General features: G+C 44.5%; 1 protein-coding gene across 2 annotated transcripts in view; it reads left to right on the forward strand.

Annotated features, from left to right (window-relative positions):
• Positions 1-13210, forward strand: part of NSD2 (nuclear receptor binding SET domain protein 2) — an 80771-nt gene extending 67561 nt beyond the window's left edge. For both annotated transcript variants that reach the window (XM_066573028.1, XM_066573027.1), the window contains exons 19-23: positions 246-362; positions 6339-6480; positions 7595-7701; positions 7994-8198; positions 9924-13210. In XM_066573028.1, the coding sequence (XP_066429125.1) occupies positions 246-362; positions 6339-6480; positions 7595-7701; positions 7994-8198; positions 9924-10168 (816 nt within the window). In that variant the 3' untranslated portion in view covers positions 10169-13210. The remainder of the gene's footprint in view (positions 1-245; positions 363-6338; positions 6481-7594; positions 7702-7993; positions 8199-9923) is intronic.
• Positions 13211-17394: the final 4184 nt, after the last annotated feature.

Here is a 17394-nt window from a genome sequence, read left to right on the forward strand (position 1 = left end):
ATTGAAGGGAGCTCTAGTCTGCAGGGAGTGGAGTATATGTACCATTTGTGATTTTAAATGCCATAGGTTGGTGGTGTGTCCTTTAGAAATGGGTGGAGCAAAAAGTTGTTACCCTCTTTGGAATCTTCCCGATGGTGAATACACTTTGCAGCGATCATCACACTAGCAGAAGTTCCTGTGGAACACCAGTTTATCAGCCGTACATGACATGAACTCTGGATTGATTTGATGCTTCTCATTTGCAGGGAGAGTTTGTGAATGAATACGTAGGGGAACTTATAGATGAAGAAGAATGCATGGCAAGAATTCGCCACGCGCAGGAGAACGACATCACGCACTTTTACATGCTGACCATTGACAAGGTACATGAGAGCGGTCAACTCTGCTGCAAAATTGACGCAAACCCATCATTGACGATCTGTTTTCAAAAAGTGATTTACATAAAATCTGAATCTGTGTATGAAAGGGTTAATACCGATTCCTTTGAATTCAGAATACTCCACATCCGTATTCATTATGCTCCACCTAAGGCTGCCTGTTCACGGGCGAGGCGGAATATCTCTAGCTGGGATAGAAATAACAGGTCTCCGCGGTGAGCCTATCTGACAGGCTCACCGCAGAGAATCACGGCAATCGCAACATGCCGCGATTTGGGTCCTGCGAGCGGAGAATCGCTATGATTTTCTGCTTGTGGACAGTGGGCTGCGCTTTCCATAGTTAAGTCTATGGAAAGCGTTCACTGTGTTATCCGTGGCCGGATTATCGCTGCGGATAACGGTGACATATCATCTGTGGACAGGAGGCCTAAAGGTGACTGCAAGTAGCCAGAGAAGAACAACTGCAGGTAATGTACCCCCTTTGTCCCAAAACTGGAGGGTCACTTTGAAGGCTTTTGTCCACCTTTTGGGATCCGTATTTTTATTGCTTTATTCCTCTAAAATAAACAACTTTGTAAATAGTCTTGATTAGAAAACAAATTCTACCATTTTGTCTACGACTTCTCTGCTGATCTTTGTGTCTCTAGTAACAGAATACAAACCGTCCCAGCGGGCCCTGATCCTTAATTATGTGTCCCCTAATGGAAGGCACTTTGACTGCGGGATCAGGCCACACTGTTTGTGATCTGTAAACGGGGAAACGCATAGTGTAGGTCTGCATGGGAGCTGTGTACATGAGATTATTATTGAACAATAAGTATACCATACAGTATGCAAATGAAGAAGAACTTTTGCATACACCATTAGTACTTGAAATTAGGGGAGATTACATAGGCACATTATCCACACTTGATACATAAGTACAGTAGGGTCTGAGAATTGGCACCCATTTTACTGGGCATATCTAGGTGCAGCCCTAATGCGTTGTCTGCCCTGCCGCACCACCTTCCCCATACCCTGTTGAACTTCCGCGGACACTTTCTATTTTTATAGACTATCTTCTCATATGGCAGAGATGGAGTTAACAATATTCTGCCACTTTTAGAACATCGGTGGGCGTCTTTCCATTCACCTCAGAGCTATCGCCTTGAGCCAGAAACGGCACCTTAATAAGAAACATCCGGTCATGAAACTGCCAGTGCTCCTCATCCAAATTCCCAACAGGCACATGCCCGGGTGGAGTGGGACTGGCATTTCCATTGACTGGCTTAGAAATTCTGTGACCTCCCTCCAGTACAATATAGACGTCAGGGCAGCTCCATATTTAATGACTAAAATTTGCGTATGGCACCGATGACACTGGTCGGTGGGTACTCTGTTCATTTTATAAAGTCTAGTCAGTGTCAGATAGCACTGATGGAGTATGTACAACTGCGTTAGCTTATTATTTGCAGCTGGCGACACCATGGTATACAAGGCCATCGACGTTTCCCACTCCTCCCCGGTAAGGGAGGGAATGAGCGCTTTCCATCAATCCATCTCCTTCATTGGCATGTAGGAGATTTTGGAATGCGGCAAATGGGTATATAAAACTGATATCAGGCCTTCAGGGCCTTGGGTGCGCATTACCCCTATCAATGGGTATAGAGAAAAAGGTTGTCTGGGCTCTGGAGATTGTGTCATGAGGGCATGTCGGAGCTGTGGGTATCTATAGAAGCAAGTCCTCGGGACCTGGTAGAGTCGCTGTAACTGTTTAAAGAAGGCTAGTAGTCCATTGATATATAGGGGATCTATCGTGGTGATTCCCAAGACCACCTTGATGTCAAGCGCAATAACACAGTGAAGTGTTGGAGACATTAGCAACATGGGTGATTATTAAGATCTTGGGAACATTGTCTGATGCTTATCTAAGGGGTCTGAAGCCCTCTTGGTCCCAGTGGACGTGGGAGGGAAGTGACCTGTTGTGTCTATTGGCAATAAGAGATGTAAAAGTCCTTAAATCAATATTAAGAGAAAAAGTCCGGTAATTGGAGGGTAAAGTATGACCCTTACCAGGTTTGGGAATGGTTGTAATAAGAGCCAATAAAAACCAGACAGTCCTGCAGAATATAATTAAACAGACTGACCAAGTTAGGTTTTTAAATGGGGGCAATTTTTTTGTAATATAAAGCCATGTGGGCAAGGGTCTTTGCCTCGTTTAAGGCCTTTAATTGCTCAGTCCACATCTTCTGTTATGCCAATATCTGTTATCTTGCGAGCCAAGATTGTTTTTTTTTTTTAATGCATTGAAGCAATAAAAAATTTTTTAAAAATTGCGAAGTTGTCCAGGGTGATTCCCCCCGGCTCCCCTCAAACTGTACATTTGTGTTTTTTATATGTAATGTTTAGTTTTGAGATTATATTATTGGTGTTCGGTTCTCTTTTGGCTCTCTACCACCAGCGCTGTGCCATTCTTGGTAGCAGTTGTTGGGGTTCTTGAGCAAGATCATTTCTGAACTGTTTTGGGGGTGTCCGCTGCAGATCTGAGTGACACTACAGTGATCAGTCCAACAATGCTAGTAGTAATTATCCTGCATATCATGTGCCATGTATATTTATTTTCATGGCTCACAATAACTTTTTAAATACAAGCCTTAGCATTTGAACCTCTCTGAAAGCAATGGTCACCTGGACGTGGCGGCTGGGCCCACATATTTTGATCAAAACTATGCTTAAGAGCCTTGTATTTTTATGCAGTTAGTATAGATTACAGTTGAGAATTTTTCATCAGACATTAAATGCTACGTGCTTCTGTTACTGTTAAAAAGCCTATGACGTCTTGAAATAGAAAATGTATGTGACCTTGATAAAGTGGGAAATGACCTGGAAACCTAGATGGTTGTGTCCACTGTAAAGCGTGGAACAGAACTGCCAGTGACCACTCAGATCTGCAGAACCCCATGCTGGTTCAGCGTGGTCATCTTTAGTGGCTGCTGATTCAGTGGCTGCAATTTGGGCGGTTGGAGAATTATTGGGGTCACTCTTGGTGATGACTAGTAAAGCACTGGGCTTTAGCCTGAAGACCTTCTCAATAATAATGAAAAAGTAATTAAAAGAAGACATGAACAATTACAGTGGAATTTGTACAAATGATCCAGAAAAACATTGATATTTTTTTCATCCATGCACAGTTTCATGTATCTTGGCCCAAATTGCTGTGGAGGCTGGAAGGGGATCACCCTTTCTGCTGCGCCCATTTCATGCGTTGACCTTTTCGATATTCACCTGCAGCTCTTTCCTATTGCCACCCCTGTGCGTCCCATGCACCGCGAACAGAGGTGGGGGTTGGCAGTACTGAACTGCACCGTGTCCTTTAGTGCAGCACGTGCGCCGGGTATGGACTGGAGAACGAGGGCTGCTCTACACGGCTCCTTACTCCCATGGGCCTTACAGTCGCGGGTAGCTGTGCCTCCCGAAGCGTTATAGCCAGAGAATGAGACCTTCCCAACAAACTTCACCAAACCAAAGAGTTTGGACATCATGTAGTCCTTTCTGAAAGAGTTAGTTAAAAAAAAAAACTCTTCCTATGGCGAACGCTTCATCTTTTCAGGATATAAGTGCTAAAAAAAAAATTGTAGTCGCTAGCCAAATCTTCCTTCGAGGCAGTGGGTTCGGTACAGAACAACTAGCAGACCTTGTGCTTCACATGGGGTAAGCGGGAAAAGTTATCTATGAAGCCTCCCTGGATGCAACCAGACTCTTTGCTCACGCCTTGGTGGCCACACTCTGTGGCCCAAATACTGGGCCTCAGATGCCACCTCCAAGAGGTCCTTAAAAAGTCTTCCTGTTGGTAGGAGCCCTCACCTACACAGAACAAATCCGGTGTGAGATCTGCAAAGAAAAGACCTCAGTTTCGCTCCTTTCGCCGCTCCAGCCCCCAGACCTCCCATAACAAGAAAACTTCATAGGAACAAAAGCGAATGCCCTCCTTTAAGACACTACCTCCTGCGATGCGAAATCCTCTGCATGAAGGACGGCCCCCACCTAAACCATTCAGGGTAGGGGGACAATGTTCCCTATTCAGGAAGACCTGTCTCGCCCACATCTCAGACACCTGGGTTCGGGAGATCATTTCCTCGGGCTATGCCATAGAATTTTCCACCCACTTCTTTTAGCTCCTTTAAAGGCCAATGCTTTGGCATATGCAACAGACAGCCTATCTTCTCAGGGTGTCATCACTCTGGTCCCCGCCCCCAACCCCTTAGAACGATTCCAGGGGTTCTATTCAAATATCTTTTGTGGTACCCAAAAAGGAAGGCACTGTCAGACCCGTTGTGGATTTGAAGAAGTTAAATCAGTATGTGATATGTGGATCTCGTCGACACTCCGTGGTACCTTCCTCTTTGAGAAGATCTCTAATCAGAGACCCCTCTTCCACCTGAGTTTGTCGATGCCTTATTTACAGGCATGGTGCTTGAAGCTATGGCCTTGAGAGCCCATGGATTTGCAGAACCTGTTGTTCAAACTATGATGAACAACCCCTGGCTTCAATGTCAGCGATCTCTACAGGGGGTTGCTCACACCGCCACTCTATACCATCTACTGTCCCATCTTGAGACCTTAATCTGGTACTGGACAAACTGCAGTCTTATCCCTTCAAGCTATTGGATTTAATTCAAGCCTTGCATATCTACCTCTCTGATGTCTGCCTTTAGGCGCTTTGACTATTTTTGGGATCCCAGGTGGCCTTGCTGCTTCCAGACCCATCATGTTGCGTTGGAACAGGTCAACGGTGGAGGAGTCCTGCGGTGCCGAGACCAGAGCGCCTCCCTTCTGTGTTACTGCTCATTCTCTTGAACAGTACGTAACGGTGCTTCCGCTCTTCAAGTATGTAATGCCGCCACATGGGCCTCTACACACCTTTTCGAAGTTCTGCAAGGTGCATGCTTTTGTATCGGCTGATGCCACTCGGTCAAAGAGTTTTACAGACTACCATAAACTGACCATATGTGTCCTCCCCACCCCTGAGGGACTGCTCTGGAATCCCCCATGGTCTTTAGCCATGTGGCCCAATGACCCGGACAAGAAAACAAGTTTTAGGGTTTTTTTGTATTTGCCGTAAAAAATCTTTCTCGTCAAGTTCATTGGGGATAACCTGGCACCGACCCAGTCTGACAAAGGACTTTACGATATCTCTTCAGGATTGCATGTGGTTCTAAGCTGCGATGCGGTTTTATTGTTTCACGTTGACTTTTTTAAAACTTTTTCTATCCTACTCGGCTGTTCCTACTGCTTGCATACAAACGTTTACTTAGTTTCGCCTCCTAGTGGCAGTAGCTATATCCACAGCCTTCAGCTGTGTCCCTCAATGAATGTGGTGGGAGAGATTTTACGGTAAGTACAAAAATCTTGTTTTCTGTTGCTGTATTTATTGCATTGCTGGTTTTTATAACAGAAGTGTTTTAGCCGTGACACATGGCAGATCTACTCATTATTTGTGTTGCAGGACGTTAGTCAGGCTTGTCGAGCCATTTTTACTGCCAACTAGAATTTGCAGACAAACCTCAAAAGGTTAAAGGGGTTTTCAAGTTTTCCAAAGCCAGTCTGAGTTAATGGCAACAGCAGAGGTGTTCTAAAGGGTGTCCTTTTACTTTTGGAGGTCTCGCCATGAACAGACCATTGATTCCAATGTGTACTGTGTAATTCTTCATTTCTCCTGTGGTGGCGCTGCAGGAAAACGGAACACTTGTGGCCAACAGCGGGACCACTCATGATCAATTTTTCATCAAAGGAATAAAACTTTTGAAAATTGAGAAACAGGCAGACAAGACAGGAAAAAAATCCTATTTTTTGTGAAATTCAGTCTTGCATATATTTCAACATTATTGTACGTTTTACACTCTTTTCATATGTACAAGTTAAAAAGTTTAAATTGGACTTGTATTCCGCAGCGTGTCTCACTAGATGGTGGTTTACTTTCAGGACCGAATTATTGATGCAGGACCGAAGGGCAACTTCTCCCGCTTTATGAATCACAGCTGTCAGCCCAACAGTGAAACCCAGAAATGGACTGTAAATGGAGACACACGTGTGGGCCTGTTCGCTGTGCGGGACATCCCTGCAGGTATACCATCTCTGGGAATGTAGCCTTATGAGGTGATGTGCAGTTTAGAACCGTTTAATTGTCCCTACAGTCAAATGTAATCCCATAGTATAACATTATACCGCCATTTGACGGGCAGTCTATCAAGCCATATCACGGGCATGGCTTGTTGGGCAATCTGCAATGGCATTGCCCCCACTCCCCTTGCGATCTCATGGCAGAGGGGCCGTTTTGAGACCTCCAAACTTTGGGGCATTTTAAAGGTTAATAGCATGAGCACTGATTGCGGCAGTTGTGGTGACTGTCAGCTATCAAAGATGGCCACCACGCAGTGTATGGAGCAGGTTTGGCTTGTACAAATGGTGAACCTCCATGACGTAACTGTACGGGGTTAAGAACTTACCTCCAGTTGGGAGCTGCAGGGACACACAGTGAGTCCACAGCTGATGCTACAATGTGGGTGGGTGGGCCAGTGGGGCCTCATGAATAAACTGTGTTAAACTCTTGCTTGAGAGCTGCAGGAACAAGCTGTAAGTTGTGAAACCCCACCGTAAGTGATTAGACCACTGAACGCAGCGTGTCGGTCACTACTTCATGTTGTCCGCACTGAGGCATCTTAGAGGACATGACCGGTGCACTTTAATGTGGATGGGCTTTGTATTACCAAAGAAGTCATTTGTGCTTTGTTATTGAGCTCCTATTAAAGGGCTATTCCCATTTCGGCAAGTTATCCCCTAGCCTTTGAATAGGGAATAATTTGCTGTTTGGTTGACGTCCAACCTCTAGGACCCTCACTGATCCCAAGATTTGAGTCCTGAGGTTCTGGCTGCATATGCACACCTCTGCTCCATTCACTTCTATGGGATTGCCGGAAATGGCAAAGCGCTTTAATTTGGCTACCGCTGGTGGTCCCGTTGCAGTGGAGACACATATATGCAGCTTTCTCTGCCAGAAGAACTTTAAGACGTGCCAGGGCTGAAATCTCTGGGATTGTTGGGGTCCCACCAAGTGATCAGCAAGTTGACCCCCCACCCACCCACAGTATAGGGGATAACTTACGGTGATGGGAGTAACCCTTCAGGTCATTTATTCCCACATGTAACCGGTTTATATATATATTTCTTGCTTTTTAAAGGCGATGAGCTAACGTTCAACTATAATCTGGATTGTCTTGGGAATGAGAAAACGATCTGCAGATGTGGCGCCCCGAATTGTAGTGGATTCCTTGGTGATAGACCAAAGGTTTGTCTTTACTGCTGCACAATGCAATGCCTATTGTATGGAGTCCAGTGTACAGATACAGCAAACATTAGGCTGACATTTAGTGCGTTACCCCCCCCCCCCCCCCCCCCCCCCAATAGTCCATCATATTGTGACTTGTACCCAGTTATTCACTGTCCATAGACACTTCTAGCTCATTGGCCCTCCTCATGTCATCACTTTCCATTACCTTCTCAGTAGACACTGCACTGTGCCTTTAAGATTCGAGTCAAACTACCGTGGAGACCTCAGTATTACATTTCTGATATTTTAGAATTCAGCAGCCTCTTCACATGAAGAAAAATCCAAGAAGAGTAAGAAAAAACCGAAGAGGCGCAGGACTAAAGGTGAAGGGAAGAAAGAATCTGAAGATTACTGCTTCCGCTGCAATGATGGCGGCGAGCTGATCCTATGCGACAGGAAGTTATGTACAAAGACCTATCACCTCTCTTGTCTGGATCTGAATAAAAGGCCATTCGGTGAGTTGTTCCCCTTTCCCAAGCATTGTGGTCAGGTGGGTATTAACCCTTGAAGGTTCTGAGCATGCTGATTTTCTCTATAGGTGTAGGAGCTTCTGTAGATCTGATACGGAGCTCCAGATCCTTTGTAGAGACTGAGTTATGGCCCTTTTACACGCCGGCCGAAAGTTTTTTGTTTATTTTTTAAACTACTAAACGAGCGTTGAGGTCTCCGTTAGGGTCGTCGGCACTCGTGCAGAGCGTTTAGACTGAAAGACATCGCTGGCTTCTCGCCCAGCACTTCAATTTCTATGTGAAGCGGGGAGCGTTTAGACATAAGAAGCCAGCGACCCAGAGATTGTGTGTGGTTTTTGTTTTGTTTTTTGCCGACTGAGATTTAGTGATAAGCAACCGCGAACAAAAAGTGAGCAAATTTTTAATTTTATTTCTTATTTACACTGAACAATTATCGCTCAAATTCATCAATTCCCTATACGGAGGGGGAGGGGTCATCCATGATTGAGAGGTGGAAAACACCTTTAATTCCTTGAGGATGCCGGCATTTTTATTTAATTCCTTTTTGTTTTCTCCTCCCCACTTTTCTCAATTAACAGAGGCAATGGAAGAAACGGTTGCCTCTTTTTTTCTTTTTCTTTGTGAGGAGGCTCTTGTTTTTACAGCATACTTTATACGGACTCTCAGAATAAATTAATGCAAGTTTTGCTGCAGTTACAACCAAACTTTTATTTAATTTAACTACTTTTAAAGAGCAAGACTTCTTTTGAAAATAAACTTGCTGCATCTTCCTATCACAATAACTTTATTTTTCTGTTGATACAGCAGTTGTTTTTTTTTTTTTTTGCAGGAAGGCATGTAGTTTCCATTGGCATCATTTTGAGTTTACATATAAGTTTTGGATCAAATTTTTTTTTTTAAATTCCTTTCTTGATGACGGGGCAACTAAAAAGCATACTTCTGTTTTTTTTGGGGGGGGGGGGGGGGGGGGTTGGCATTGACCTGCTGTTATAAATGATGCATTATTTTTATGAACTGGACTTTTCTAGACGTGGCAATAACAAATCTTTGTGTTTTTTGTTTTTTATATTAGAAATATGGGGGAGGGGGGATTTTTATTTTATTTTTAGCTTTTGTAATTAAAAAAAGAAATCACTTTTTTTCTTCCCAGAAGGTCCTCCTAAGGAAACTTGAACATGCGATCATTTGATTGCACTACCATAGTGTATAGGGTACCGTTTGGTGTTCTATTAACCATCCGGGCTACTTGAATGCTATCCGAATTAGCAGTATTTAAGTGGTTAAAGGGAATCTGTCCCCTACTATTAGCCCTTTAAGCTAACCTTATGGGCTGAAAGTATAGTAACCTGTGGAGTTTGGGGATGTAAGTGGTATACTCATTCCCCTGGTGCGAGCACTGAAAGCCACCGCTCAATACATTGTGCGTTCTAATCTTATAATGGGCAGACTACTTAGTAACGCCAATCGATGCACTGCAGCGGGGTCTTTCAGCACTCACTACGGGGGAGGTCTCTCCATGGGTCACCTATATGTTCAGCTAAGCCTATAGGGCTGCAGACAGCTGATACCTGCCATGTATAGAGCAGGCTCGGCTCGCAGGCACAAACCCCACGACATCTGATGTCTGTGTAGGTTTTGATCACACCAAGGGGGTTACATTTTATAAGCTTCTTGTTTACTAACTACTTCTGCTCTAATCCATATCTGCAGGGAAGTGGGAGTGCCCGTGGCATCACTGCGACGTCTGTGGGAAGGCTTCCGTGACTTTTTGCTGTCTGTGCCCAAACTCTTTTTGCAAAAGTCACCACGACGATAAACTATTCAGACGGACGACGGGGGGCAAGCTTTGCTGTCTGGACCACGAGCCGGCCGAGTTCAATGAAGTACAAGCTGCTGAATGTGTACCGAAAGAGCACTCAAAAGCCAAGTATAAAAAGAGTCAGAAGGGCAGATAACCAGCGGACTGCAAACACTATTGTAAATATGACTGTGAATAAGGATAAAGGAGGAAAACAAAAAGCCTTTTCCATTCCATGGGCTGTACAGCTTTGTGATATACCTTGAATCAGGAGCGCACATACACACTGAGCCATCCTCTGCAGCCCCGGCTGCATCTGCACTGATACCGAGCTGTGCCTGCCATAGCTCAGCCAGCCATACGATAGGACACCCACACTTACACAGCATTACCGTTATACCCTCATCCGCAGCTTACAGATGGAAAGGCTTGTGTACTGGTTTATGACTTGAGCCGCTTGCAAGATTTTTTTTTTTTATTTTAGTGCACCATTTCAGCAGATTATCCTACCTTATTTTTTTTTTGTAAAACAAGACACTATCGGCTCCATCGTGGAAATCTATATTTTTTACTCTATTTTACTAGTCCAAAAGATTCTTTGTGTAACCCTTTCTTTAACAAGTTATACAGTAGGTACATTTAGCAGATTTTAATTGTTTTCTTTTTTCCCCATATTTTTAATAAATTGGGGTTTTTGCAGAAAGTGCTCCTAATAATGGTGCATGCACCAGCGCCGCCCAGTGTTCACGCAGCCAAATGACCGGCTATATAAACAGCCTTGTGGCCAAATTTTTATTTTTTTTTTGCTTGTCACGTTTTTAACATTTTTAAACATGACCGCGTTTTGATGACTTTTTTGGGAATGGATCACTTTTTTTTTTTAAGTTTGTGTCCAAGTAGTGTACTCGTTTTACAAATGTACAGTTGCTACCTCACCTGGTTTAAAGTGTGGCTCCCACACTTTACTTACTGAGATGGGTCTGTAAAGCGCTCCGCAATGCTGCAGCGGAGCGTTCCCATCCGCCTATAAATATTCAGCCTTATATCTGTCATCTCAAGTCTCTTATTACTCAGCTTGGGGTAGGTTTCTTATTTTTTTTCTTAATATATAGAGGCAAGTTTGCCTGTTTTTTGTTGAATTACATATACCTCTATATGTTCGGGCTGGGACTCCCCACCGTTGCATTTAGCACCAGGCACTATATCCTTGACGTGGATAATCAATGGATGTGTGCAGGGTCAGGGATGATAGCCAATGGATGCAGGTTTCAAATTTTCATTCTTGAAACATAGCTGGTAAAAAAAAAGTTTGCCAAGTGGGATTGTTCTACCCTTCTGAACACTGTTAGGCACAGGATCCCCAACTTGGCCATTGCAGGTAACTGGGCAATCCTCCAAAAGACTAATTGGAGACCTATTACTAGTTCTATTTGGTTGGAAGAAGAAAAGTCTTTAAGGACTAAACCAAATGGGCATTTCAGTCCTTTAAGCTAGATTCATTCATATGCAAGTTGCGCTTGAGAAACACGGGTGCAGCTGGCATTGGGTAGCACACAAATACCTAACCAACCATCTGCTATCTTATTTCCATGGACATTGCATGTCCTATTCTCATGTGTGAGAATAGGCCTCATGTTCACGGCACGTTCCGGGAGTCCAGTACTGCCCGCAGCCAGTGAGCCCTGCTTTCCCCTGGCAGCGGCATCTGTGCAGATCCCTCTGCTGTACTGCACATGGTCCTCATGGCTTGCCTTCGACCATGCCCAGTACATGCTGCTTAGATTACCTATTTGAATTTGGAACAATTGCGATATTTTATTACATCATAGGCCCTCGAGTGCATTATTTTAGCCCTTTGCAGCACTTAATTGGTAGACTCGTTGAGTCTCAAGTACCTGAGTAATGGTTGTCTTAGGGTGCATTCACACATTGGGGATTTGCTGTGGATTTTGGTGCAGATCTGCAGCCAATTTCACTCTTTCAATGGAATTTAAGTTGAAGGGGTGAAATCTACTGTTGAGCCGCAGCAAGTCCGTGACGGGTGAATGCTCCCTTGTAAGGAAACTGTCCTGTGTGTCAGGTCTCCTTCTTCTCTGGCCATCATATTTGCAGCTCCTAAGGGATTTAGTGTTCAGAGGGGATAAAATCTGCAAAGCTTGGCCCCTTTTAAAGGGGTTGTTTGGACTTGATAGGTCAGCAGTAGTTGATAGCTAGGGGTCTACCGCTGTGGACCCCCATCCATCAGTGGATCATCTGCCCTGCTCTCCAGTGCAGCGGGCTGGACATTCTCATTAGTGGACAAAGGAAGAAGTGCAGGCATAGTCTTCACTCACATTGAAATCAATGCAGCTGTACTTTCTGCCAGGGACAGGATGTCCCATAACAGGAGAAGAAGTGCGATAGCGGTAGTATGACTCTCCCATTGATTTCAATGGGAGTGAAGCCAGCACTTGCACTTCTTCCACTGGACCGTGAGCTGGATGATCAGCTGATGGATTGAAGCACTGAGCGGTGGACCCCATCCATCTGGAGGATAGGTCATTAGTCCAAACGAGCCTAAGCAACCCCTTTTTAAGGCTTTGTCCACACAGCGTTGCTGCAGATTCTCCATTTTACCGGACAAGTGATGACTTTAAAGAATCTGCAGCGTATATTAACCCGGGTGCCATTTTTGGGGGGATCCATGTCATGATAATTTAGATTGTGGAGTTTACCCTTTCAAATTAGGGAGTGAAGTCTGCAGCAGATTTTAAGTTGCAGAAATGACATCTCATAGGGTTGCACCCTAATTCAGTCTGCTCCTTGTTACGTTTATCTTTGGGGTTTTAAAAAAAAAAAAAAAGTTGGAACTGTAAATCTTGAAGTACCGTTAATATTTGAGGTAGACGTGTCCTAGACACAGCTGAGCCTGATGTGAGGAGGAGAAGGACACATCTAGAAGCCCTTCGGCTGTACGTTAATGGAAACAGATCGTTCTCCTAGCGCCAGGATGTCACAGCTCCTCTACGGAACAATCTGGACTTTTGATTCCCATTTGTTTAAATTGTTTAAAAAAAAAAATGTTCATCAAAATGAAAGACGCACTTTATTACTTGTAATGCTTGTTTTACATTACTTCAACTTGAACTCATCAATACAAAATGTATCTTTTTGGGTTTTTTCCACAAGCTGTCTGAATAGAGAGTTTTCATTTACTTAATTGGTATCCAGTGCGTTTTATTTTCCTAATCTCGGCACCAGAAACTATTTTGTCTACAAGAGCGGCTCTGCATGTCTACTTATGCTACGGATTTCAAGCCTTGAAATACAAGGGTTAAAATAAAAATCCACCGCGTTTTCTGCAAGTAAACTCTTGCTAAAATCTGCACCCTTAAGTGTGGATTTGGCCTCTGCAGATTTGCCTCGGTGAATTCAGGTGTAGCGGGTTGTTGCAGAAACTTGTCCAATTCAAAAACTCCATTGTATATGTGCATAAGAGGGGAGGGATTTCCACAATCCTTAGGCCAGCTGTCCGCGGGAGCCCCTGCCAGTCAGCTCTATCTAATAGATAGGCTGGCCATGGAGAATCGAGGCAATTCGCAGCATGCAAAGATTCTCCGCTCGTGGACAGGTGCCGGCGCTTTCCACAGCAATGCTATGGGAAGAGTCGGCCGGCCTAATCCCTGCCATGGACAGGGGGGCCTTAACCCTTTCCAATCCAATGTTGGGCCTGCCCCAACATTTTTCTCCACAGGCTCGACACTGCAGTACAGAAGTGCAACTGCACCCGATCGTCAGACACATTGGGTGCAGATGCACTCCTGCACTGGTCCTCATCGAGGACCCCCGAGGAGAAGGCAGAAAGGGTTACACATTACATAGCGCTATGTAATGCACGGAGATTATGGCTGGCGATCACGTGACCACCAGTGTCACCTCACCCCCAGCGGCCACATGAACGCCGAGCCGGGAGCCTGAAGGGAAAATGCGGAATTCCAGATTGCTCCATAACAGTGGATATGTTCCTATCCAGGGAATAAAATCACATGTTCCCATAGAAGCATATTGTGCACGGACCATCTGCTGGCTGAGTCATCACTTGCAAGAGCGAATTCAGACAAGTGGTTCGGTGTAAACATGGCCGCCACCACCAGGGTGATAAATAAGGCGCTGGTCTTGTAATTGTATTTTACCAAGAAAATAGTTGGTTTATCAAGTGTCATCTGGTGTAACAGCCCAATCATTGGTAGTTGAACAACTTGCATGGAGATCCCCTCAAGGGATAGTTTTAGTGAACAACTAATGAACACTAAGCGCTGTGTGTAAATGAAAATAGTCACTTAAAGGGGTTGTCCCGCGCCGAAACAGGTTTTTTTTTTTCAACACCCCCCCCCCCCGGTTCGGCGCGAGACAACCCCGATGCAGGGGTTAAAAAAGATCACCGGACAGCGCTTACCTGAATCCCCGCGCTCCGGTGACTTCTTACTTACCCGGTGAAGATGGCCGCCGGCATCTTCTCCCTCCGTGGACCGCAGGGCTTCTGTGCGGTCCATTGCCGATTCCAGCCTCCTGATTGGCTGGAATTGGCACGTGATGGGGCGGAGCTACACGGAGCCCCATTGAGAAGATAAGACGACCCGGACTGCGCAAGCGCGTCTAATTTGGCCATTAGATGGCGAAAATTAGACGGCAACCATGGAGACGAGGACGCCAGCAACGGAGCAGGTAAGTGAAAAACTTTTTATAACTTCTGTATGGCTCATATTTAATGCACGATGTATATTACAAAGTGCATTAATATGGCCATACAGAAGTGTATAACCCCACTTGCTACCGCGGGACAACCCCTTTAAGGAACTCGAAACCTATGAATGACAATTTGAAAGTCGCTCAGTGTAAAAGGTACACATAGAATATTTGAAGCTTAAGAGGGTCGGCTGGGTCCCCGATGACATCCCTTCCATAGGGCTGAAAGCTGTAAACTAAACTGAGCGCCACGATGCCAGAAGTTCAGGAACATTGGGACGTTGCAGCGATCACCTGTTTTCCAGCAAGATCAGCTGCCACAACACACACTGGGACTGCTGCAGCGCTGGATCCCAGCAGAGGGGTAAGTAATTATCAGTCTTACTACCTCTGTTAAAAAGATGTCTGGTTACCAGACAACCGCTGTGACAACTTTAGGACCAGGGATTCAATCCTTTATTTTTGTTTTGTCATGGTCTTGTTCCAACTTTAACCCCTTCCCACTATATGGCGTACATTTAGGTCATACTGGTGCAGGGTATGTATGAAGAAAGATTGCGGGTCAACCTTTCTTCAACCCCTCTTACAGCTGATAACGGCCAATCGCGGCTATTAATCCTTTAAATGCTGCTGTCATTAACGGGTTAATTTTTGCATCGACATGATCTTATTAGGGCTTGAATTTATGCAGGACAAGTTGTATTTATTTTTTTAAATGGTAACTTAATCTATACAATGTATGGAAAACCTTAAATTAAGCGGGCTGAGAAGTTAAAGGGGTTGTCACGCGAAAGCAAGTGGGGTTATACACTTCTGTATGGCCATATTAATGCACTTTGTAATATACATCGTGCATTAAATATGAGCCATACAGAAGTTATTCACTTACCTGCTCCGTTGCTGGCGTCCCCGTTGCCATGGCTCCGTCTAACTTTGGTGTCTTCTTGCTTTTTTAGACGCGCTTGCGCAGATCTATCTTCTCCATTCGGCTCGGCATCACCGGCATTTTGGCTCCGCCCCTTGTACGCGCCATCGTGAAGCTCCGCCCCATCACATGTGCCGATTCCAGCCAATCAGAGGCTGGAATCGACACATGTGATGGGGCGGAGCTTCGCGATGACGCGTACAAGGGGGCGGAGCCAAAATGCCGGTGATGCCGAGCCGAATGGAGAAGATAGATCTGCGCAAGCGCGTCTAAAAAAGCAAGAAGACACCGAAGTTAGACAGAGCCATGGCAACGGGGACGCCAGCAACGGAGCAGGTAAGTGAATAACTTCTGTATGGCTCATATTTAATGCACGATGTATATTACAAAGTGCATTAATATGGCCATATAGAAGTGCTTAACCCCACTTGCTTTCGCGAGACAACCCCTTTAAATGCTATTGCAACATTTTTTAATTTAGTTTTGACATTGTTCAGTGAGCTTTGTTCTATCAGGCAGTACAATTATAGCGATACCAAGTTTATAGGTCATTTTTCTATTTTAAACTATCATTTTGAGACTTTTTAATGAGCTTTGAGGGGTTTTTTTTTTACTATTTTGGGGTGCACACAGTTTATCACTTTATATGCAAATTTTTGGGTGGGGATCCAGGATTTTTTTAAAAATTCTGGTATTCTGTCCTTTTCCTATTTTACAGCCTTCACCATGCAAGATAAATAGTGATATTTTAATAGTTTAAACTTTTACATGCTTTGATATAAAATATGGGCTTTCTAATTAAATATAGTAGTTTTTTTAATAGTTAAAAAAAAAAACACTTTAGTCCTCACAGGAGAATTGAACTTGGGATCAGGTGAGCGCTTATACTGTATACTAGAATACTTAGTATATTGCATATTTTCATGTTGCCTTTCAAGCTCTGCTATGGTCAGGGCAGTGATGGGCATTTATGTACAGCAGACCCAGAAGCCTTTGAGCTGCTATGCCAGCTGGACACCCCCAGATCACATTGAAGGGGCTGTGGGAAAGGGCTCCTCACCCTCCTGCTGACTAGGTGCCACAGTCAAAGCTGACCAAATGGTTAACTGTGCATTTAGTTTTTTTGATAGGAATAATGGAGGAATAGCAGAATTTTAGGAAAAGATGCTCCAGCATTGTACTTGCATGGATGAGACAAGTCTTCACTAAAATAGACATAACCTACTGTTATAGCTCCTACCCGATAATCTTATAACACCTTGAAGGTGGTGTTCGAGTGTTGAGTCAGTGTAGGAAGCTCCAGCTGCCACTCTCCACCCGTTCTACTGAAATGTATGGAGTACCTGTGCAACAACTGCCGCATCCATTGAGGGATGGTCTGGACCCCAGTTCTTAGGATTGGTGGGGTACAAGTACTCAGATCTCTGGTGATCCCCAAGACAGGGGATAACTTGATTTTGTTGGCCATAGCCATTGGATCAAAGTCAACTTGGGTAGATCTAAAGTGTGTGGTCTCCATGCTGCCACAACAGATTGGCTGAGAGCTCATTTTGACTCTGATGTGTATGTGACTTTACTTGCCAACAAATGGCCCCGTAAGCAGTGATGCTAATGATCCATAACTCTCCAGTAAAGAACAAGTATGTGCTTCACATAATAAAACCTATGGAAACTTTGAAGAGGGTAAAGCACATCAGCATTTGGCCCTGGAGATGTGGAAGCCAGTACCATAC

The sequence above is a fragment of the Eleutherodactylus coqui genome, chromosome 7 (genome assembly GCF_035609145.1).
Source record: "Eleutherodactylus coqui strain aEleCoq1 chromosome 7, aEleCoq1.hap1, whole genome shotgun sequence".
Lineage (NCBI taxonomy): Eukaryota > Metazoa > Chordata > Amphibia > Anura > Eleutherodactylidae > Eleutherodactylus > Eleutherodactylus coqui.